The sequence below is a fragment of the Lytechinus pictus genome, unplaced genomic scaffold (assembly GCF_037042905.1).
Source record: "Lytechinus pictus isolate F3 Inbred unplaced genomic scaffold, Lp3.0 scaffold_20, whole genome shotgun sequence".
Taxonomy (NCBI): domain Eukaryota; kingdom Metazoa; phylum Echinodermata; class Echinoidea; order Temnopleuroida; family Toxopneustidae; genus Lytechinus; species Lytechinus pictus.
In genome coordinates, this window is record NW_026974141.1 from 13,713,183 (window position 1) to 13,737,982 (window position 24,800).

The 24,800-nt window shown below is 34.4% G+C and overlaps 1 protein-coding gene across 1 annotated transcript; it reads left to right on the plus strand.

Moving 5' to 3' along the window:
• The first annotated feature begins 15,105 nt into the window (after positions 1 to 15,105).
• Positions 15,106 to 23,087, plus strand: LOC129282589 (uncharacterized). The gene is made up of 2 exons (XM_054918470.2): positions 15,106 to 15,303; positions 19,321 to 23,087. Exons 1-2 carry the CDS (start codon positions 15,275 to 15,277, stop codon positions 21,833 to 21,835), a joined length of 2,544 nt encoding a protein of 847 aa, XP_054774445.2. The 5' UTR covers positions 15,106 to 15,274; the 3' UTR covers positions 21,836 to 23,087.
• The last annotated feature ends 1,713 nt before the right edge of the window (positions 23,088 to 24,800 follow it).

The following is a 24,800-nucleotide window of genomic DNA, read 5'->3' on the forward strand; positions in this document are numbered from 1 at the left end:
TGTGTTCGAATCCCACCATGGCCTAGCGCCCTTTGGCAAGGCGTCAATCCACATATTGCCACTCTCACCCAGGTGTTAATTGGGTACCGGTAGGAAGCAACCGTCATTGTGGTTGGTTAAGCAAGTGTGCGCCTAACAGGCTGCTTGAAATGCTATGAATCCAGTGACCGGGTAATAATAATTGTGAAGCGCTTTGAACAGTCGTGGATTGATAAAGCGCAGGCTATATAAATGCCAATTATTATTATTATTGCTGTTGGTTTGTCAAGAACATTTTTTATTGAAAAATTACTCAGACCCACAATAATGATATACATGTTAGAGTGTGAAACCTATACATTTTAAATAATCGAAATTATTACTCACAATTCTAATTGTTTTGCAGGTCAAGGTCAAGCAAAATCGAGCCATGTATGACAAGGGATAGGAGGTACACATATCCCTGCACCGACTCAATTGTCTATCAAATATAAACTCTGCAATCAATGGTCGCTGTATCACTCTGAAAGAAAGACGGACAGTAATATGTCAATAGAAATATCGACTGAATCAGTTATATAATTCTGAACTGGTTAATCTTGGGATACAGCAATGACATGCAATAAAGAGTTGCCAACAGAATAAGGGGGATACCAAATGAACAAAACTTATATACGCATATATGAAACCAGTTCATCACTCCTGCAGGCCTTATACAGACTTCCATTGGCCGTTCCAATATTAATGTCTGGGCATTGTCTCGTGAAAATGAAAGCTTTAACAATCTCGTCTCAAAAACGCGATTCTGAGGACAGACTGAGAAAGACCAGCGCCAGATCTCAACCAATCGATCGTGCATCATTATGTTTGTATATAGGATAATACAGATCCGGGGAGCATTTTCATCGATATTTTCATCCGACAAGTTGTCAGATCTGACAAGTTTCCTTCATTTTGATTGGCTGAGTAGCACGGTTACTATGGTAACTGTCGGATTAAAGAGGACTTGCCAGATTAAACGTCCGACAAGTACTTCGATGAAACTTTCCCCAGGATATCAGGAAAGTATCTTTTGCAAGCCCTCGGATGAAACAACGGTGTGCCCATAATTATTCACACATAATGCACATTCCAAAGGCATATGGGTCATAACATAAGAACGGGGGGGGGGGGGGCAACTTTGAATTAAACATTGTGACATATTTATCATTAAAAACACCAGAATTAGCACCGCTTGGTAAAGCCTTCACAAATGCAATAAAATGTTACCCGACTAGAAAAACCAAACAGTTTTGCAAATTTTTGTTTGATTTGTTTTTTAATAATTACACTGGATGGTAAATAATGTCTCTATTACGCAGGGTGGGGGTGGGAGTTGCATGTTTATTAGCATATTCTGTTTGAAATTCAATGGAAATGTTAAAATGAAAATAATGAAGAGAGTATTAAACTAGGAAAGAAAGAGAGAGCGGCAAAAGAGAGGGAGAGGAAGATAAATAAGGAAAGGGGGAGAAAGGTTAGAGAGAGGGAGAGAGAGAGATTGTGGAGGATGATCAGGAACTAATCGATAGTGGGGAGGAGATGGTTAATTCAAAAATATGAATTTTCATGACGATTTTTTTAGTACTTTGTCCTGTTACTTATGAAGAATGAATTCTTCCCTGATGCGAGAAACCCGACGTTCTTTTGTATATGTATTGGATTTTACTTATTTGGTCACTTCTAAAGTCCGCTGTGAACTAAAAGCTACTTTGTAGCAAACGCTAATCTTTAATCCGAAATAGCTGTATGGACGATTCAAGCATGTCAAGGGCAGATGATGAAAATAAAGGGATTTACTTTGTAGTTATTAAGGAAAGATGACAACAAATTAGAGGAAAAAAGGTCAATGTAAACATACAATCTCTCGACAACAAACACAGCTTTCACTCTTATAACGAATCATACAAATTGACTAGATCTGTATGTAGCTGGGTGCAACTGATATGTTTAGTCACATTTCAGACGTATCTTCGAGTCAGAAATAACTCTGTTCTAGTAAAATACGATTAGAAAATAGTCAAATATAATGTATATTCATAGTTGCACCCTGCTGACTCGATTAAATTGTCATTTTTTACTGATTTGTTTTGAGAATTTGAAATTTAAAAAATCTTTAAAATTATGAAAAAAGAAATATTAACTCATATTGCAGGTAGAAAACAGAAAGAGAGAGAGAGAAAGAGGTAACGAAAAGTTGTAATATCCAGAATACAAAATAACTCGGAATATGGTGAAAGTTAAATGATAGGAGAATAAAACAAGTGATATTTCTTAATTTCAGATTGCTATTGACAATGTATTGATTGTATTTTCAAGCATTGAATTGAATTGAACTTTTTAAATATGATTGAGACACAAGCAATAATTGAAGAGCTCAGTTGCAGAGGGTGTTAGGTCAATTTTCACCAAATTTGATTTTTTTTTGGTCTCAATGTATATAATTTTAGTAACTCTATAAGATGACACCAAAGAAAAGTTGAAATTCACATTAAAACGTGAATAAACGTGGCAAAGAAAAATCACTTTTTTTAATTCAAAAGAGATTGGATTCATTTTAGTTTGCTTGCAGACAGGGTTAGGTCCACAATGATAATTTTTGAAACAAATTGAAGACAGGTAGATTTTTCTTATACCCAATTTCATTTTAACTCACATGATAGGGTAGTACATCATGACAATTTAGTTTCTCATAAGAATATTGCAATAAGTGAGAATAAAATACGTGTTTTCTTCTCGGAATGATCCAAAGTGGACCTAACCCCTTTAGCAACCAAACTCTTCAATAATTATAGGCACTTCTGTCATGCACAAAATCGGGAGAATACAGTTGTGAGTTGGCATACAAATTCATAACTCCGAATTAGATTTAAAAAAACAATATGCAAACATCATGTCACATTGTAATACAAAGTGTATTATGATTAAAAAATTTTAGCATGGTATCGCCTACACATGGAATCTAGTTCAATGAATTGCGGCCCTTCCAACGGTGCCGTTGATCTCCGACCTTAGCGGAGGAAGAACACAAGAGAGAGAGAGTTGCAACAAAGCAAGAAATATGACCCCAAACTATATTTCTTTAAATGCCGGAGAAGATAATTATCATAAAATGAATCAATTCCCCCGTTTTACTGCAGTGCAGTAAACCGGGGGAATTATTCCTTTTGCAATGAAGGAGCAGTATAAGAAGAAAAACCTTGAACATCAAAATCGATTATTAAGAAGTCTGAATTAAAAAAAATGATCAAGGCAAACTGGCAAAGATAAAAGAGACGAATAACAAAGCAACGTTTCGAGAGAGAATGGCTAGGAATTATATTTTCAGAATCCTCGATCGTATTCCGGTCACAAGAAATATACAAAGAAACCCACTCTTCACGACAATATTGAAATCGTCGAGGATGTGACGTCAGCAATTGACTTAGTTCTCGTGTTACAGTCACACCTGTACAACTGATTCCATACCGATCAAATTTATTACGTTATTACCGATGACATACCATCGATTGGTTTGGACTCGGTTTCGTTGGTGTGACTGGCACTCAATGCGGTATTATAGTCTGCTTGTTTTATTGTTTGGACAATTGATTTATTTTTTTTTGCTAAAACGATGTTGAAGGAATCTATAAAGGTTTGGGGAAATAGTAAAAAAAACAAAGAAAACTTGAAGACAACTATCTTGTAGAAATGGCTCGATTTAAATTTGTTTGTACACTTTTGTCTGTGCGTGTTTGTTTTCTTTTCTTTTTTGTCTGTTCGATGAATCGATAAAATTGCAGCACGATAACGTAGGCCAAAACCTAAATTGCGTAGGATTATATAGGTCTATTTTATCGAATAAAATACATTTTTATTTACATCTTTCTATACATGTCTCTCTTTTTGACGAAATACTATTTTGTTTTTGTTTATCTGCTTATATTCCTTAAATTGTATATATTTGTTTTGTATTATTTTGTACTTCTTGTTTTGAACAAAATATTGGCGAATGCCAGTGACGTTCTAATAAATTCAATTCAATTCATCATGTAATGTAATCTAGTAATGAATCAGAAAAATGACATGCTTGTGGGGATTTGCCAAAAAATAAAGACTTTTAGATACAATCGATTTGAACAACGATGTTATAATTGCAACATTAATGATTGATGTAATAATTTTCAGATTATGTATGTGAATTTTAAGTGAATTAACAATAAAGACTACTTAACAAAAACATAAGGTGTATCTTCTTATTTTTTACTTTGAAGAAACGAATGATGTACTTCCAGGGGGAATAAGTGGTGGAGATTTTGATGGGTTTGAGGGAAAATAAAGAGAGTGGGCCATTTCACACGTGAATCTTGAATCATCATTGTAATGATGATTACAATTCGTCTTAAGTTAGAATCATCGGACCTTTCACACGCTCACTCGAAAACTGTGATTTGATTGAAACTAAACTAGAATTCACCTTCGGAGTAGAATTTGAATTCGTGATTGTGGTTAGCGTTGGTGATTTTAAGCATGTTCTGCATTTGGTTTCACACGTGTTAAATATTCGTCTTTAGCCTTATTTTTCACTGGAATCAGCATTCAAATTGCGATTTTTTTTTTAAACCATGTGAAAGGGCCGCGGCAAGAGGGGAAGGTCGAAGAGAGGACGAGGGGATGGTAAGAATTCGAATTAGAGACAAAAATGCAACGAGAAGGAGAATAGAAAGGGGGAGAGAAAATAATGGGGGAGAGAGAGGGATTTCGGAAGAGATAATAGATGAGTGTTGGCAAATAATTATAGTGCAAGACGATGTATGAATTAAAAAGGCACCCTTATAAAGTAGAGCCCTTCTAGGCCTCAGACAATGGGCCTTTTCACATGTGAATCTTGAATCATCATTGTAATGATGATTGTAGTTCGTCTTTCATGTCTTTAGAATCATCGGACTTTCACACGGAAAATTCGTACCGTAATTTGAATGAAACTTAACTGGAATTCATGGTATTCACCTCTGGAGTAGAATTTGAATTCGTGATTGTGATTAGCATTCGTGATTCTAGTTTGGTTTCACACGTGCTAAAAATTCGTCATTAGCCTTATATTTCACTGGAATCATCATTCAAATTAAGATTTCTTTTACCGTGTGAAAGGGCGGAAAGTGAATACAATGAATGCCGCGAAACCAGAAAAGTGCCATTCCACTTTCGAAATAAGTTCTATTGTTATGGAGGGGAAATGCGATCATTGCCTGGTTACTTAATAATGGTGGCTATAAAAGGCATGACCAAGTCTTTAAGTATTGATTTACGCAGTAGGCCTATCAGGAGCATGCAGTATTAAGGATCAAATCAATGCATTTGGAAAAGAAAAGGGGCATTCGATCGATACAACTGAAAGTGATCTCTATCTGCCGTTAATTTTTTTTGTCAGGATTTTCTTTATTATTTTCTTCTTTCTCCTAAACTAATACGTTTACAGCGTCGTAGAAACACACTACAATCTTTAAATAATGTCTGTTACTGTGTTTAACAGTCCTATGTCATATGGAACGCCAAACTACATAACACACTCGGGGAACGGAAGTGACAGATCGAAATAGCCAACATGGCCAAATAAAACTCGAGATCAAGGGATCTCCTTTTACGTCATTAATGAAATGATTTGATTTTCTTTCAGAAAGGTAAGATCGATTTCAATTTAGCTAAGATTAATGTTATGTTTGTAATTGTAACTACATGTGTAGTATACGAACAGCTTTTCCACCCCCATCATGCTCTATTAAAGGGGTTTTTAATGCGAATATTTGATATCTTTAATTCATATACCTAAAATATTAAAAATGTCAGGATGTATTATTTTGTATTGTCGTTTTTTATCAATACTATCAGCCTTTTTTTTTAGTTTATGAAAAAATCTCTTACACTGCAAAACTCTGGTGTTGATTTAACACCAGCCCACCGGAATCTACATATGTCCACACCAGAGAAGTACTGAAACAACACCAGTTTGGAATCAAACCCATGCATGCTGTTTTAATACTAATTGGTGTTGTATAAACACCTATCTGGTGTTAGATCAAAACCAAACTGGTGTAGTTTAACACTTCTCTGGTTTGGACATAATATAGATTCCGGGCTGGTGTTAAATCAACACCGGTGTTTTGCAGTGTATTCCTATATAGCCTGTACATTAAACAAGTCATTATCCGAGCTCACTGAAAAGTCTATCGAAGCTTTTAGTAATCCAGTGAGTTATTTGTGTACACCTTTGTCGTGTTTTTTGTTTGTTTTGTTTTTTAGATTACAAATATACTTAATCCTGGGATTATTCATCAATTTAGCAACGGATGACAAAGTTAATTCAAACAAGGGGCAGAATGCGAAACTGCGAACATAATTTTTATAAACCGAACAATATTCGGAGCATCAACAGCAACAGCAATATGTTTTTGTGGACCTCTTCCCAAGACGTTTTAATTATGTAATTTAATATTAATGAATAATTTGATTTGAGGGGTCCACGATTTACAAGCACAGATTCACAGTGAACCTTTCCATTTCCAGCATGTTATTTTCATCTACAAATATTTAATGATTCATATTAAGTTTAAAATGTATAATTAAGATGAATGTACACTGTATATATATTATATATAATGTATATATATATATATATATATATATATGGATATATATATGTATATTGTGTGCGTTACATCTTTCTTTATTTATATTTCAAATCTTAAAGCTGTATTATTTATGGATTTGTCTACTGTTTTGTTGGAAATGAGAAAAAATAAAACTGAAACTGAAACGTTCTTGTTGATTGTAAATTTAAGGAAATTTTGTCTTCTATTAATCATGGAAAAGGGGGAAGGGTCGATAAGGCCTTCCCCCAAACTAGGAAAATGTATTTTGGGAAACTAACCAAAGTAAGCAGTTTGCCGAACTACAAACCCCAAAAATATATTTTTGAATTTCAAGATGATAGTCACAGTGATAATAAATGACAAAAGAAAAATAACAGCAAGGTTATATTTCCGTCTGTGAATTATTAGCACGTCAATCGAATAGGGTGATGAAAACGGTCAATATTCCAGGTTTCACGGGTCTAAATCATTTCCCATAGACTTGTGTGTAAAAGTATAGCACTTTAAAAAAATCATAACAAAATAAGGATGAAATTCGGGGGTCGAATATGTTTACTACCAGTGGATAGGACATATATCTGACAATCCATATCTGACCCCCAAAAGGGTTCCTCGACCGGCTCATTTTAAAAATAAAAATCGGCATTTATGAAAACATCCGAGGGATCAAATTCATCTTGTCAGGACACACACTGTTAAAAAAAACCCTGATTTTACAAGGGGAAAAAACAAGATTTTGCAGAAAGCAATAACAGAATCATTCTGTAAATTCATAAAACAGGAATTTTTCTACGAACAGAACAGGGCCCCGTCTTACAAGGAGTTACGATTGATCCGATCAATCGTAACTCTATGGAAATCCAACAGTGTCATAATTTTTTCAATAGGAGATTGATACAATGTCCTTTGTAAACAAAGAGAAGCACAGTGAATTTTTAAAGAAAACAATGAATGCATGAATATACATCATAGTTTGAAAATATTTGGAACAAACATGCATAATACATGTTGACGTTGCTGGCCATCCATAGTTGCAATTGATTGGATCAATCGTAACTCTTTGTAAGACGGGGCCCAGGTCTATTTAAAAAGGGGGAAATTGTGTTTTATTTCAGGAAATTTGTAAGGTTCCATATACACCAAATACCAATTTCCTGTAATTTTACATGATATAATGTAAGATATATATATATATATATATATATATATATATATATATATATATATATATATATATATACCATTGTTCTCTTCATCCATTTCTTTCACAAAATATTTGAATAAAAGAGTTGCCAAAGCTGTTGTACATGTATATTTTCACACATTTGTATACTTTCTCTCATACGTGTATAATTGTATCAAAGCAATAGCTTTGATCCAGCTGAGGCATGGCGGCTTGTCATTATTCAAAACCCACCTACACCCGACAAAGAAAATTATATCTGGCTATCTGACGTCAATCGGATCGGGGTCGCCCTAGCCACTAACCCGTCTATGTGGTCTAGTGGTTAAGGCACCGGCGTTCAAAGCTGGGGGCCATATATATATATATATATATATATATATATATATAAAATAATAAGATAGTTTTGCCTTCCAGTTGTTAATAGGGCCGTGCAACCTCAACGAATAGATTTACTGTAAATGATAAATATCAAATATAGAACAATATATTCATTTTGTATTAATGCGCACATCTCGGACTTTTCTGGGAAAAAATTAAAATCTATCTTATCAGAAAACCCAAACAATATTTGACATTATTAAACCATGTCCAGTCTTATCGCATTACTTGTACATTACACAATTTATGGTGTGGAAATGGATTTGACATTATCTAGCAGAAGAGTGCTGACTTTTGGCTTCTACAAAATGGATGAAGTAAATAAATCATGGGGAAATGAGTATGATATTATCCACCAAAGAGGGGGGGGGGGTAGATTTTATTTTCCCCTTTTCCAAGATGGAATAATCGAATGCGCAAGCAAGCTATTGACATTTTGAAAACAGTAATTATTGTTCATTATTTATTTATTTATTTATTTAGTAATTCATACCCGCCTCCCCGCTCACCTCTCCCTCTCTTCATGCTCTTGTTCCTTTTCCTTCTCTTCTTTTCTCTGCCATTTCCTTTGTATTGTTTATTGTATTTGTATTGTATTTTTGTCTATAGGCGTATCCCGCCACAAGCCTCAGCTTTTAGGATATACGCCTTCTTCTTTAAACCCAACATGTACCTATTTATATCTTTCATAACAAATTGATTTATGTATGAATTTATGTTTACGAGAAATGTAATGAAATGGAAAAAAATTAATGTTTATTTGAATTGAAAAAAAAAAATTGAATTGAAAAATGCCATGTATATGGAGGAGCTATTTCCTCATGACGAGTTGAAGAGAGAGAGAGAGAAGGGGGGGGGGGGGGGGTTAGATAAGGAAGAGGGGTATGAAAAGGACAAGTCCACCCATAAAAATTTTGATTTGACTAAAAAGGGAAAAATCAAACAAGTATAACACTGAACATTTCATCAAAATCGGATGCTAAATAAGAAAGTTGGGACATTTCAAGGTTTCTCTCTTATTTTCACAAAACTTTTTTATTCACATCCTGGTCGATATGCTAATCAAGAGACATCACCCACTCACTTATTGAATTGTGTTCCTTAAATCTAAGATTATGTTATATATATTTTATTACGTCTTGCATTATTTTCGACCTTGTTTTGTTATACTTATCATGCTTATGTTGTGAAACGGAAATCAATAAATCAAATCAAATCAAATCAAATCAAATCAAATCAAATCAAATCACTATTTCCTTTGTATTTCATTATATGAAATATTTGCTGATAACCATTTGCTGATGAATCGATGATAATGCACGCGACGGAGAAAATTCCAATTATATTTGCCTAATGCAATGAATTAGTAACCAAAATGAAAGAAACCGAAGTAGTTGCTTTCGAAAAATCCTCAGCTCGCTCCTCCTTCCTCAATTTTCATTCACTTCGGAATTTTATTTTTTGGGGACATTTTGACTAATTAGAGATTATAATTGAAGGATTTCCTGGCATCTTGAAATTATACCCTAAGTACATCCGAGAGATGAGCAAATTTTGTTTCTTTAACTTAAAGGACAAGTCCACCCCAACAAAAAGTTGATTTGAATAAGAAAATAAAAATCCAACAAGCATAACACTGAAAATGTCATCAAAATCGGATGTAAAATAAGAAATTTATGACAATTTAAAGTTTCACTTAATTTCACAAAACAGTTATTTGCACATCCTGGCTGGTATGCAAATGAGGAGACTACGACGTCATCCACTAACTATTTCTTTTGTATTTTACTATATGAAAAATTAATTATTCTAATTTTCTCCTCATTGTCAAGTGATACGATTAATTCCTCCCTAAACATGTGGAATTAGCATTGTTGAATACTATATGGTTCATTCAAGTTGGTCCTTATTGTCAAATCTATAAAAAAATGAAATATTGCATAATTCAAACAATAAAAAACAAAAGATATAGTGAGTGATGGACATCATCGACCGACTCACCTAGTTGTGCATATCACTGTTTTGTGAAAAATAAGCGAAACTTTAAAATGTCATAACTTTCTTATTTTACATCCAATCTTGATGACATTTTCAGCACTATGCTAATTTGATTTTTCTCTATTTATTCAAGTCAGCATTTTCCTGGGGCGGACTTGACCTTTAAACTTATATATATTTATTAATTGATATTTATCTTCATTTCTTTCCTTCTGTTACTAATTTCATTTTGTATTTCCTCCTTTCATTTTTTCCATGTAGATTTAGTCTTGTAGTCTTATTTAAGGTATTTAAGACATATCTGTACACATCGTATCCTAATTAAGGACCTTGTCTTCACAAGCCTAGCTTTTTTAAGTTATCCTCTTTCTTTCAAAATCTAAGTTTTGTGTAACTTTTGTGTTCGGAATCCTACTCTTTATATGACGTGAGATATGTAACTACTTCAATCTATGTAATGTGGACAATCTGTTTTAATCTTAATATTTTTTGAACTACCATGTATGAATTTTATGAAAGGAAGAATGAACTATATGAACTATATGAACTACTATGAACTATATGAACTACTACTTCACATATATTTTATATACACATACAGTATTATATATACTTTTAAAATAGTTTGGCAAAAAAATGCCAAATTTTTAACCAACCCTAGGCAACATACTGTCCACACAACTATTGGTTAAAATCTGCCCAAATTGGGTAATAAAAACTAATAATTGGGTAATAAATTTGCTTAATTGGGTAATAATTGCCCAGAATACATATATATATATACATTACCAACATATACAAGTCAGAAGACTTATCCACTTGGCCACAACGCTCTACATACAGTATTATATATACATATTATATAGTATTAAGTATTATATTATATAGTATCATATATATAATACTATATAATATAATGGTATTATATATATAATAGTATTATAATAGTATTATATATATAATATAATAGTATATATATTATAATAGTATATATATATAGTATTTTAATAGTATATATATATAATATAACATTATTATATATATACTACTATATAGTATTATATAATATATATATATATATTATTATATATATAGTATTATATATTATTATATATTATATTATATAGTATTATATATATATATATATATATATATATATATATATATATATATATATATATATATATACATACATATTACATTGCTATTTTATAACACCATGGACTGACCCGAAATTAAAAAAAAATTACACCCCCTCCCCTTTATCGGGGAATCAATCTTTTTCTTCCAGTCTCCCTTCAACCCTTTCCCCCTCTCCAACATCAATCTCTCGCTCTCTCCACATATTACCTACACACACGTACACATCTGACTTTCCTAAAGATATACTTTCAAGTTGATGAAATATGTATATTATATATATAAACCTATCAAGATAAAATATATCAAGCTTTTCAAGCTTTCGTACCCTTTTACATTTTCTTTCACTTTCTTTCCAAAAGCAGTTTCCTTCTGACCTTTCAACCTTTTTTTTTTTCGTTCAGTAGAAGTATAATATTGCACCCCTCGACACGACACCTGTCTCACGTGACACGAGCTGACTTAAGATCACTTTAGAACATTTAAAGTTCATTCATATTCTCAAAACGACCTCCATGACGCTCAATAGTACTACATAAAGGCAAAAATCGCATTGGAAATCAAAACTCCCACAATTTTCAATTGACACTTGCGAAAAGGCTTGCAATTTGCAAAAGAAACATTAACGCAGATTAGAATTCTTTGATCTGCGGGTGAAACGTACAGCAGAGTCTATGCTTTCTTGCCATGAATATCATTTAGATTTTTGTTTATCACAAACAGCTACAGAAAATACCTCTCCCGACACTGATTTGAGAAGAATGGCTGTCAAATCAGTCTATGTGCATTAGTAAGTGTAGTATTTCATATCTGAATATCAAAAGCGGAGGGTAACATGTTGGCTCGTGTGTGTAGAATGGTTCGTGTTTTTATTTTCAAAGATGTTTAAAAATATTAATGATAAATTATAACATAACTTTGCGAAAAATATGGAAATCAAAATGATTTAGAATCTTATTTATCACGGTGACCTAAGAAGAAAACATCAGTCGCAATAATTTATTTTAGTTATTTTATTGAAAATCAAAAATGTATTTAGTTGGTTTATTTCAAGTGGGTGGTTCATCCAACAGTACGTTGTTTCCCCTTAAGGCCCTGAAACATAACAAAATGGGTGAAACGCATATGTAAAATATCAATGTTAACATTTGGATTTAAAATTGTCACTTATGAAACATCATAATAATGAAATAAGTATAGAATGAATGAATGTCAGACTAGTAAAGGAATATGTTTAAAGTATGGTCTAAAGTATATGGTGTAGAATTATTCAGTGTACAGCAATTATAAAAACTGGTATAAAAAAAATTATGTAATAACCCTTATGCCTCGAGTTCTGTGTTATAACATGTAATAGTTAATATTAGCATGTATTTTGGTTTTGGCAAGAATGATACAAAATATCGATATTGGGCAATGCAGGAAATTCTTCTCTGGAATAACATGAATAAGGCACAAAATTGTTGTTAAAGGACAAGTCAACCCCAACAAAAAGTTGATTTGAATAAAAAGAAAAAAAATCCAACAAGCATAACACTGAAAATGTCATCAAAATCGGATGTAAAATAAGAAAGTTATGACATTTTAAAGGTTCGTTTAATTTCACAAAACAGTTATATGCACATCCTGGCTGGTATGCAAATGAGGAGACTTTGACGTCATCCACTCACTATTTCTTTTGTATTTTATTGTATGAATTATGAAATATTACAATTTTCTCCTCATTGTCAAGTGATACAACGATTAATTCCTCCCTGAACATGTGGAATTATCATTGTTTAATACTATATGGGTCAGTCAAGTTGGTCCTTATTGTCAAATCTATAAAAAAATAAGAAATATTGTATAATTCAAACAATAAAAAACAAAAGAAATAGTGAGTGATGGACATCATCGACCGAGTCACCTAGTTGTGCATATCAAATAAATAAAAAAAAAATAAGCGAAACTTTAAAATGTCATAACTTTCTTATTTTACATCCGATTTTGATGAAATTTCCAGCACTATGCTAGTTTGATTTTTCTCTATTTATTCAAGTCAGCATTTTCCTGGGGTGGACTTGACCTTTAATTAACGAGGGAAAATTTGAGCAATACTATTATACTTATCCAAATAATTTCATGAAGTCATTTTTTGAAAGTTTAGTTAGCCATTAAAATATTCCTCCCAATCAAAACACGAATCACTCACTGCCTTACCTTTTTTTTCTATATTCTCTTCTTTTTTCTTTCTTTCATCCTCCTTTCATTCATTCTTTCTTTCTTTTTTTCTTTCTTCTTTCTTTATTTCTTTTTTTTTCTTTCTTTCTTTCTTTCTTTCTTTCTTTCATTCTTTCTTTCTTTCTTTCTTTTTTCTTTCTCTCTTTCTTTCTTTCTTTCTTTCTCTCTTTCTTTCATTCTTTCTTTCTTTCTTTCTTTCTTTTTTCTTTCTCTCTTTATTTCTGTCTTTCTTTCTTTCTTTCTTTCTTTCTTTCTTTCTTTCTTTCTTTCTCTCTTTCTTTCTTTCTTTCTTTCTTTCTTTCTTTCTTTCTTTCTTTCTTTCTTTCTTTCTTTCTTTCTTTCTTTCTTTCTTCCTTTCTTCCTTTCTTTCTTTCTTTCTTTCTATCTATCTTTCTTTTCCTTTTAAAGATTCTTCTTCCTACCTTTCATTCTTTCACTATAGCTTGCATTTTTTTTACATCCATTATCATTTATGATCTCTATTCCTTCTTTTATTCTCGCTTTTTTACTTCATTCCTGTCTCCATTTTTCATCTTCGCCCTAAAAAATGGGCATGGTTACGAGTCCGTTGCCTAGCAACAAACTATAACTACAATGAATGCTCGCCATTACTAGTTACTCCACTGAGTGGCCTACTCCACGATCGATAGCATTGCGGCTTTGTTGCGCTAAAAGCCCCAGGCGATAGAACTGATCAATTCCTCAGTCAAAGATATTTATCGACGCTTTTCAATAACACGTGTAGAATCAGACAATACCAAAAGAAAGAATTAATTGTCATTTGAGGTTTTAACAACTTGTTTGAAGCACCCCGCGAAGGTGACTTTACAATAGGAAAGAAGGGTTTGTTTTTGGTCAGTTCTACGAGCGGGATATCCATGATAACTGGTGGTGCTGGAATGTAGATCGCAAAGAGAGGGAGAGAGAGTGAGAGAGTGAGGAAGGGGTGGGTACAAGGTATACGAGGTTCGAAACCTGGCCACGAGACTTATGCCATGCATTGAGCAAGGCATTTTATCCGAAATTGATCCCCCACGGTGAGAGTGAGAAAGAGAGACAGCGAGAGGGTTAGTCATTTAACCCTCTATAAGGGGCGTTTGGGAATTAAATTTTGTATTTATTCTTTAAGAAATAAATCCTCACATTTTATCCCAATCACGCAACAACACACCCGCCCATTCCATCACGTTTCTTTTTTCCGCGGTCTGCAATACACTATTAGCATCACCATGGCAACAACATCCATGCTCATGGGGAAAGACTATACCACCCCTTCCTATAACCTTTCACCCCTACAGCCCCCTCGCTCAATACCATACACCGGCGCGTTGCACCCCTACCCCCCCTCTCATGCTTATCCACCGTGGAGAGTTTTCTTACCCCCTCACAATCCGATCAATCCTGCTTTTGTTACCCCTCCAGTCAGGAACTAGTTCCTCATTAAATATTGATAATGATTGGAGAATGGGGCAGGGGAGGAAACAACATCGGGCAATAGGAGAAACTATCGACCCCCGCGTGGTGCATCGAACAGTCGATATAACAAATAAAAGTACGGCCTTTGATATCAGAAGTCTAATTCGCCGGTTGCTACGGAAGGAATATATGTCTGTATTCTTCAATTAGGAATGTGTGTAAAATCCAACTTCATCGGATATGCAATTAGAGCTTCACTTGTAAGATGAGAGGATATTAGTGAATTACCATGGCAACGAGAAGTCCGATGGAAGGAAGGTAAAGATTAATTGTATGCGAAGGGGGTAATATCTTTATTATCGAATGCTGATGTGCGGGGCGCCGGTTGATCGAGTAAGCGGGTGTAGGGTTGAATCCCGGTAGACTCTGGCAGGCCAGTCCATGGAACATCTTAACACAGAAAACATGGAAAGAATACAAAAATCAAGTGAAAAAATAGAAACAGGAGTGATATAACATAAATAAATCTGCGAGTAGAGTAACGTTGTAGGAGTTCTTTTTTTTACCACTTCAATACTTTGGAAGCTATACTCTTTATCAACTTCATTATTATCATTTAACCTTATGAATTCTCATTGTCATTTTTTCTTTAATTACTCGGAGATTAATGTCCGTCATGCTATGCCATGCACGGTAGAATTATAACTTCAACTAAATTTTAGGCTTGGTTTGTCAAACGGAACCAATCATAATGCCATGCTTGAAGAACAAGACACAACTTTTTGAACTAAAAATTCGATGGTCGGGTTGTCGTAAAACACACTACGGAAGAAAATGACTAGTTCATGTTATAAAGCTAAATATAGCAATACAACAAAAACAATGAAAAATTAATTACTTTATATATACTTTAATGAAACTAAAGTGTCTAGGTTCACAAAGGAAATAAAAAAGCAGAATTGCATCCGAATTTCTTTTGTTTTTCACACCTAATCGCGAGTTTTTAGAAGGGAAAACAAACATCAATTATGAAACTCAAATGTTATTTGTAATTTTAGAACGACTATTATCTGCTTGCTCATCCACTAAGTTTAGATAAGCGTCGAATATATTTGAGTAGCTTCAATAAGGTCAATTTCTGCTTGCATTGTAATTGATAGTCCATTCTGTGTAATTATCTCGAGCACTGGGTATTTCACCAAAATACTCCATCTTTTTTAATTAAAAGAAATGTAAATTTCAAGGGAAATAATTTTTATTTGAAAATGAAAACAATATTCACAGTCTGTCTTGTCGTCCGTAAACTCAGGCGGATTCATTGCATAAATTGATGATAAATAATCTATCTCCTTACATTATGGTTACATAATAATCATGATAATAACCATAACTACAATGTGTACATAGTCAGTTGATAGCTATTTATCTTATCGGAGTGTTTTTCTTTTAAATAAATGCAGTTGGGACTTAAACAGTTGAGTGTCTGACGATTTGTATGTTGAATAATTTGACGATGCTCACTAAACATGCTTACTGTGCAATTCAACTTGTGAAAATGATTCGTATAAAAAGAATGAGGGTATACATTTTATGATTGAGTATTTATCTAAGATATGACAGCATAAATAACAAATATATTTATAAAGAAATCAAGAAAGATACAACGATGCAGACCAAATTATTTACATGGCATTTAAGATTAAGTAGACGAAAATTTTATTAATCAAAACTCAAACATATCAACGGAAATGTGCAAAAGTTTACCATTCTTTTTAGGGATTTTGTATTCTAAAAGTATTTTCCTGTCGTTATTCGTTGATTTTTGAAATTCATTTCAATTTATTTAAACTCCTTTGTGTTTATTTACGATTGAAACTTTTGTTTTCAGTTATAATCATGAGTTCTTATATTTATTGACTTGGGAATAAAAATCGAATTGAGAATTGTATGTATTATTATATTTCGTGTAAGCCGTTTTAAACATTAATAAATAAGATGCTTATGAAATAATACAGAAATAAAATGGTTTTCGATATGACATGGGCAAAACTGAAAATTCATAGCATGCATAATGAAACGTGTTAAAGTGCAGCTAGAGGAAGAGTAAAACGCGTTTTAAGAAATTTGAAACACACCATCATGACAAAATGGAGAATAAAATTCGCACAAAGACTTCGCATACATGGATGGAATCTGGCTCTATCTCCATCTTTTTTTCTGAAATGCCCTGTTATTAAGTTTCATTTTCATTTCATTTCATTCCATTTCATTTTAAGTAAACATTTATTTTCTTTAAAATTACACTTTTGTATAAAGTCATGCTGATAAAAAAGCCAAAAAAATTGATATGAAAACAGTATTTATATCATACACAGAAGTATGCGTAAATATAACTAAGCAAACATAGACTAAAAGCGCTGGCCTGGAGATGGGGGGGGGGGCGAAGAAAAATTACGACCAAGAAAAAAAGGGGTAAATGAAAGCAAAGGAAAGGAAAAGGGTGAAATATTTGAAACATACCATTATGACAAAATGGAGAATAAAATTCGCACAAAGACTTCGCTTACATGGATGGAATCTGGCTCTATCTCCATCTTTTTTTTCTGAAATGCCCTGTTATTAAGTTTCATTTTCATTTCATTTCATTCCATTTCATTTCATTTTAAGTTAACATTTATTTTCTTCAAAATTACACTTTTGTATAAAGTCATGCTGATAACAAAAGCCAAAAAATTGATATGAAAACAGTATTTATATCATACACAGAAGTATGCGTAAATATAACTAAGCAAACATAGACTAAAAGCGCTGGCCTGGAGATGGGGGGGGGGGGGGCGAAGAAAAATCACGACCAAGAAAAAAAGGGGTAAATTAAAGAAAAGGAAAGGAAAAGGGTGAAATATGATAGGCCCTATTATTTTCTGAATGTCATGTCAAAATCTATCACAAAATTCACTTCTTGTATTGAAAAAGTCAAAATCTCTTTAGAAACATTGACTCGTACGCCATTTATTTGATACTGTACTTGTTCTCAATCGCCGTTGCTATAACAATAAATATCTATTTCACTTTGATGTTTTTTGTTAGACTGTGAGAACGGAGATATGTAACTCTGAGGTTGCGAGCAATAACCGCTATTGATTTCAGAAGAGGAATGCTTTGTCAGATTGTCATCTTAAATAAAAAAATATCTATTTTTGTTACTTTTGACAATCTTGAATAAAATCTTAAACAAAAATAGTTCTTTTTGTTCCACCCTTGACAATCATCCGTCAATCTGTGCTTCTAAAATATTATATTGTTCGTCGCCTAGCAAAGATCCATTATTTGCATGCGTCTTGCGCACCCGTGTTCGCGAATACGTGTTTTATGTGAATATCAATTAAAACATTAGTAGTAGTAGTAGTAGTATAGTAATAATAGAAGTATTATTATCATTATTAGTAGTAGTAGTAGTAGAAGTAGTAGTAGTAGTAGTAGAAGTAGCAGCAGCAGCAGCAGCAGCAGCAGCAGTAGTAGTAGTAGTAGTAGTAGTAGTAGTAGTAGTAGTAGTAGTAGTATGTTCCATTTGTATAGCGCAACAACTATAATTGCATATACAGTACTCTACTGCGTTTGATACTTGGTATCATATTATTACCCCGGCTGCGGTCGTAGTATAGTAATATCATTGCTATTATTATAACTAATGTTATTATTATCATTATTATTATTATTAGTAGTAGTAGTAGTAGTATTGTTATTATCATTTTTATCATTATTACTATTATTTCCCTTGTCCACAACTTGGTGTTCTGTTGGTATATTAAACAGCAACCGGACTTCTTCCAGAAATCTAGGGTTATTGTTCTATATTCTATCAAATGGGTCCTCTTCTCATTGTTCACTTCTCTTTCTAATTCAAGACCTTCCGAAGGATATGAGCTGTTCCAAGCAAGCTTGCCTTCTGTATCGTTTCAAAGGACACCTCGACTCCTAGAATTATTACTATTATTATTATTATCATCATTATTGCATTTATTGTTATTATCATTATTATTATTAGTAGTAGTATTAGTATTATAATCATTATTGTTATTATGATTATTATTATTATTATCAGCATCATCATCATCATGGCATGATTGTTATCATTATTATCATTACTATAATTATCATCATTATCATCATTTGTATCACCATCATTATCATAATATCATCATTTAAATCCTTTGGAGTGATAACAGAAAACCATTTGATAACCTGACAAAATATTATGTAAATGTAATTGATAGTGCTTGCAAGGTGTAATTAAGCAAAACCTTGTCACATCTTCTCTCCTTTTTTGACTTTCAGCTATCAAGAGGATCTTACTCGACAATGGAAGCAGATAGCAGAACGTCCGGATCACTCACGGACCCATAATCCTCCCCTCCCAGACCCCAATGATATGCAGACGGGGGCATTCCTTCAGCTCTTCACGAATAGTGTCAACACTGCACTGCATAAGCAACACTGTACATGCAAAGGGAAGAGCTATGACTCCAAGGAACTCTTTGCCAAGAGCAACCCCGGCTTGTTTGGTCCTAACGGTCAGTTGAAGGTGACCAACGCAAAGAAGCCTGGTCCCTTGCGACAGAATGTTGAGGTGAAGCTCCCACCGGTTGCAACGTCAAAGGCATCGGAGGACATCATCAAGGAAGCAACAAGAGACCTGAAGCACCAGCTTAAAAAGCATGTAAGCGATACCGGAAGTGTCCAGGTGTCCCCAAGGTTCTGTAAACCTTTGGGAGATTCGGGTCTGGTTGAACTAACGGAAGAGCTCCGACTTCCTCACATTATGGAGATTCGTGATCGGACAGGCAACAATTGGAAAATCATCCAGGACGCTTCGAATAAGTCTAGACAACGGCTAAAGGAAAGTCGAATAGGGCCTGACTGGAAGTCCTATCCTGCAATATCTACGCAAAAGCTGCAACTACTCAACGATCCAATAAATTCCCCTAGGGAAAAAGGTCTCGCGTTTCCAAATACAAGTCAAGGTCAAGGAATCGATTCGAATGCTATTGATGCAGTCTTAAGACAGAATACACCTATATTACAGGTTCGAGTGCCAGTTCTTGATGACTACTCTGAAGACGGCTTCGATGACCAATGTATCACCCTGCCGGACCTGCGACCGCGTTGTCAACAGGCTTTGACCCACACCTGTACATCGGAGGCTGCAACCCCAAAGGATGTACCTGATGAGATGACAAGAAAGATTCTTCTCGGAAGATGGGCTGCCTCGGTCCGTACTGGTAAGATGACCTACAGTGAGTACCTTCGGAAGGTTTCGCTCATGTCCATGCTTCAGAGGTCGGATACGATGAACAGTAAGCAGGACATGTTTCAAAGTCGAAGCCTGGATTGGTCCTCGGCTGCTAGAGAGAAGCGTCCAAGGACTCGAAGTCTTGAGGAGATGTTGGAGGAGGAGCATTTGCCAAAGCGCCTCGAGATTGATGGTGGCCGGAGTCAACTAAATTCAAGGGATAACACTCATATAGGACACAAAGGCAGGGAACGTCCAATCATGACAGGTGTCATCACACCAGGAGATAGCGCGAAAGTCTGCAGTCAACCACTTCCTCCGGAGCTTGAGAGATTGTATACGAGGTCTTCAAGCAGGGTGCCTACACTAGATATTGGACAATCGCTAGATGAGTACCTTCCGACTGATTTCCTTGTTCAGGAACGCCATAAGCTACGCATGCAATATCCGATGTATAATTCCAAGCGAGAGAATGAACGACTGTACGCGTCGAATCAGTTCACGTCCAAATCGTTGCCATCTCAAATATCATTCCATGGAGATGTAGAGAGGCCGATGACGAATGAACCCAGAGAGATCACTTTACAGTCGGATATTGCGCACACCGGCCAACAGAAACGCAAATCAAAACCACGTAGGTTGAACAGTCGCCTTGGCTACAATGCCATTTGTATAACCGGTGGAAGAATCCCGACCAAAGCAAATACCTCGGACGAGATTGAAGCACTTTCGGAACTGCAAAGACAGTACCTAGAGCAACAAACACTCAATGACGTCACACCGGACAACGTTCTACCGCGTTTGTACGCAGTCCCCCACCAACCGCCAACGACGCCCGTGGATGCAACCCTTGCCAGTGTGTCTTTACCCGAGATCCTTGCACAGATGGCGGAAGGAGCGACGGTTTACAGGATAAGCGAAGAAACACTCGATAAAGAGCCAAAGGGAGGTCAAAGAATTCCTGTCCCGACAAAGGTACCTGGAATTTCGGAGCCTAAAAAGAACGTTCAGGGCGAGTCTGTGAATATAGTGACAATCGAAGCGGAAACGAGTTGCCTAAAGGCCAGTTCAAAAGAGAGTATCTGCAAGGATTCCAAAGACAGTGGTAATTCTGGCAGCAACGCTGACGAAGGTCATCCAAAGGAAGAACCTGGGAATGACAAATGTGAAAATGACGCTGCAGAAACGTTTTCTCTTAAGAGTGAACTTCTTGAAGGTAAAAGTGATTACTCTGAATACAAAGAAGGAATCAAGCATGACAGTGGAACAGAGACCAACGACAGCAATAACAACAAGATCCGAAAAGATCTTAAGACCTCTATCAAGCAGCTAGAGATTTCCGACGTTAATGGTCTGGAGAGTCAGATGACAACAATCTCTAGTCGTTCTTTGGAAAGGATGATGGCTCGACTGCCATCAAGACATCTCAAGAGTCGGGACAAGCGCTCTAGGAGATCGAGGACCATCGGCACAGCCTCAGGTCTCATGGCCAAGAGATCTCCTATGACCACAAAACACGTGGTCTTTGTCAGTCCTGCCTTTAACCAAAGCAAGGCGTAACCCAGGCTCAAATTGTGTTGATAATAGTGTGCATGACCTAAGGGACTTGCAATCAAAATCATAGTTCCCAAATCAGTCATAATTGCAATTAAATAGTGAATTTGAAATTGGTTGCTGATCTACCCATTGCAATTGTCGAGTGCTTGGGTTCAAAACAGTTGTTTTTAAAAATCATCAGGATTTTGTGTGTGTATGTGCATATTGCCGGCCTTCCTAATTAAGTTATTTGTAACGCTACAATCATAGCATGGAGCTATAGCTCCATGATCAGAGGTGCACTCGACTTCAGACCGATGTCACCTATTATTTCAAAACAAATCTTCGGTCGGTTTTGAGTTAGTTTCGTTGGTGTTAATGTTACATGAAATAGAACTTAACGATACGATCAGCTTTGAAAATGAAACAATTTCAACCATTTATGTCAAATGTCTTATTCGCCCCTCGAAATCCCGGATTCAAATTTCATGCATCTATCATAAAAATAATACATGTACAATTATCGCTGAGACATCCATCAAGATTTAAAACAATTTTTTCAAGTAATCTTCAGATCACATCCAACCCTCATCTTGATAATTGTATTTTTTTTTCATTTTTACTTCATGAACATCCAAGTTTCTTTACATACTTAGGCGGGGAATAATCTCTTGGCATTTTGAAAGCACCATTAATTCTCCGGATAAACATATAAACACGGTATTACTGTCACGGTTATTATTGGTATTATTATCATAATTATCATGATGAGTTATAACAAGTGTATTGGATTTGTCATTGATTGAATTCATGACTCACAACATACATGTATACACATCTATTGCATATTTGAACGTACTGGATTCGTTCTGTCAATCAGCTATATTTAAGTCCCACCAGCAGATGAGCTGCAACTTTCAACGTCAACATCCACAATTTAGGGGAATAGATAAAATATTTTGAGGGACTGTACATTCTTGGTAAGGTACACGGATTATCGCAATCTGGGGAATCCCCATTAAAATAATAATTATACTATAATCATATTGTATACCGCAAACTGCAAATTGCCTCTAAGCGGTTAAGAGAAAGGAAATATGAAGTGATAAATAAATAGAAATATGAGGGGAAAAAGAAATAGTAAATGAACCCTTTTCCATATTTTCTCTTTAATTTAGTATGTAATACAAGGCAAGTTTATAATGTCAACAAAATTTGATATAATTAACTAAAATGAATGAATATATAAATACATGATTTGAATACATGAATATTTAAATAAAAAAATAAAATAATAAATAGATAAATAAATAAATACAAAATAAATATATAGATAAATAAATAAATATATAAACAGATAAATAAATGAATGAATGAATGAATAAATGAATGAATGAATGAATAATATGTATTTGGTAAAAGTCTAATGGGACTCCGACCCAATCCTTTCCCACAACCTTTAGTTTAAGGCATTTTATAGACTGAATCTAAGGTATCTACACTTGACCTTTAAAATCAACGTTGGATCTGGAGTGAGTGTTTTTTTTTTCTTTCTTTTTGCAGTTTTTGATTATCACTTTAAAGGGGAATCCAACCCAAATAAAAACTTGTTTTTATAAGAAAGAGAAAAATCAGACAAGTTGATAGGTGAAAGTTTGAACAATATTGGACAAACAACAAGAAATTTATGAATTTTTAAAAGTTGTAAATATTGGTAATCACTATACCCATGGAGACTTCAAATTGGCCGCATATGGGATGTCATAGTGATGTAAGGCAAGGACTACTCTTCTATGTACTCCATACATATTATGGCTAAAATGTAATTTTTCCCAAAAGTTTTATTTCAAATTATATTTTTCTTTCATGAGGACATAAAACAATATACTACCTGGGTTATATTTAGATTACTGCCCCAGGGGAATGGGTACTTAGGAGAAAACCACAAATCCCTGATAATAAAGTACTTGGCTTATAGGAAAGTTGTCCTTGCCCCTTGTCATAATTTACTTACCCAGTTGCCAATTTGAAATCTACATACTATTAAGGATCTCAATTTTAAAGCAGCTATAACTTTCTTATTGCTTGTCCGATTTCTTTCAAACTTTCACCATTCTGTTTAATTTATTTTTCTCCTTCCCAACACAACATTTTATGGCCAAGGCTGGATTCCCCTTTAAGGTACAGCACATTTGACACCAAGTACGATGTAGACAGACGGTCTTACTACCCAACACCTCTCTTTTCTTCTCCTCGTCAAACAGAAATTCCCTTATTATTAAATAACGGCAATAAATTATATTCCTATATATGGATAGTTAATTCATTTATTTTTTTTTCATCAGTGCACGCTCTTTTGGTGTGAGAATGCCGTATCGGATTTTTTTTTTTACCTTCAGCCCTTGATAGCGATTCTTTATAAATTTCATAAATGAATTTAACTGTACGATGATGTTCATAAAATCATGCCTCAAAGAGTTTCAAATAGCAAAGATTACGAGTTTTTTTTTATTTAAAAGATGAAATTTATGGGTGTCATTGGGGCTCAAATCGTATTCAAGGCTATTAAAATGCGCATGCTTCCTACGTGTCCTAGATCGGGAAGTGCTTTAAAATCGTCATGACATATCGCTTTTTCATTTTCCCATTTCTTAAAAAAAAAAAAAAAAGATTTTTTTCTTCTCATCCTAAAAAAGACCACAATGACTACGGTGTCATTCTCTATTAAAGGGGCGGGGGGGGGGGGGGGGGGCTCCCATTGAATTTAAGTTGATCTTGATAGCAATAGAGTTAAAAAAACATACTGATGGAGATTTGGAAAATCTAGTAATGAATAACATTGGATGTTTTATTAAAGGTTTAATCTTACGACCTTGAACCTTGAAGAAGTACTCTCCCCAAAAGCGTACACGCTGTCCTGGAGAGGGTTGTGCTGTGTCAGGTGCTGCCAGTGCTTCATGTGATGTGGTGATCCTGTGGTGGTATTCTT

Excerpts from the sequence above, each read along its gene's own strand:
- LOC129282589 (XM_054918470.2), top strand. The coding sequence starts at position 15,275 with ATGGCAACGAGAAGTCCGATGGAAGGAAG. Across the intron at positions 15,304-19,320 it reads AGAAGTCCGATGGAAGGAAG|CTATCAAGAGGATCTTACTC; the intron begins GTAAAGATTAAT and ends TTTGACTTTCAG.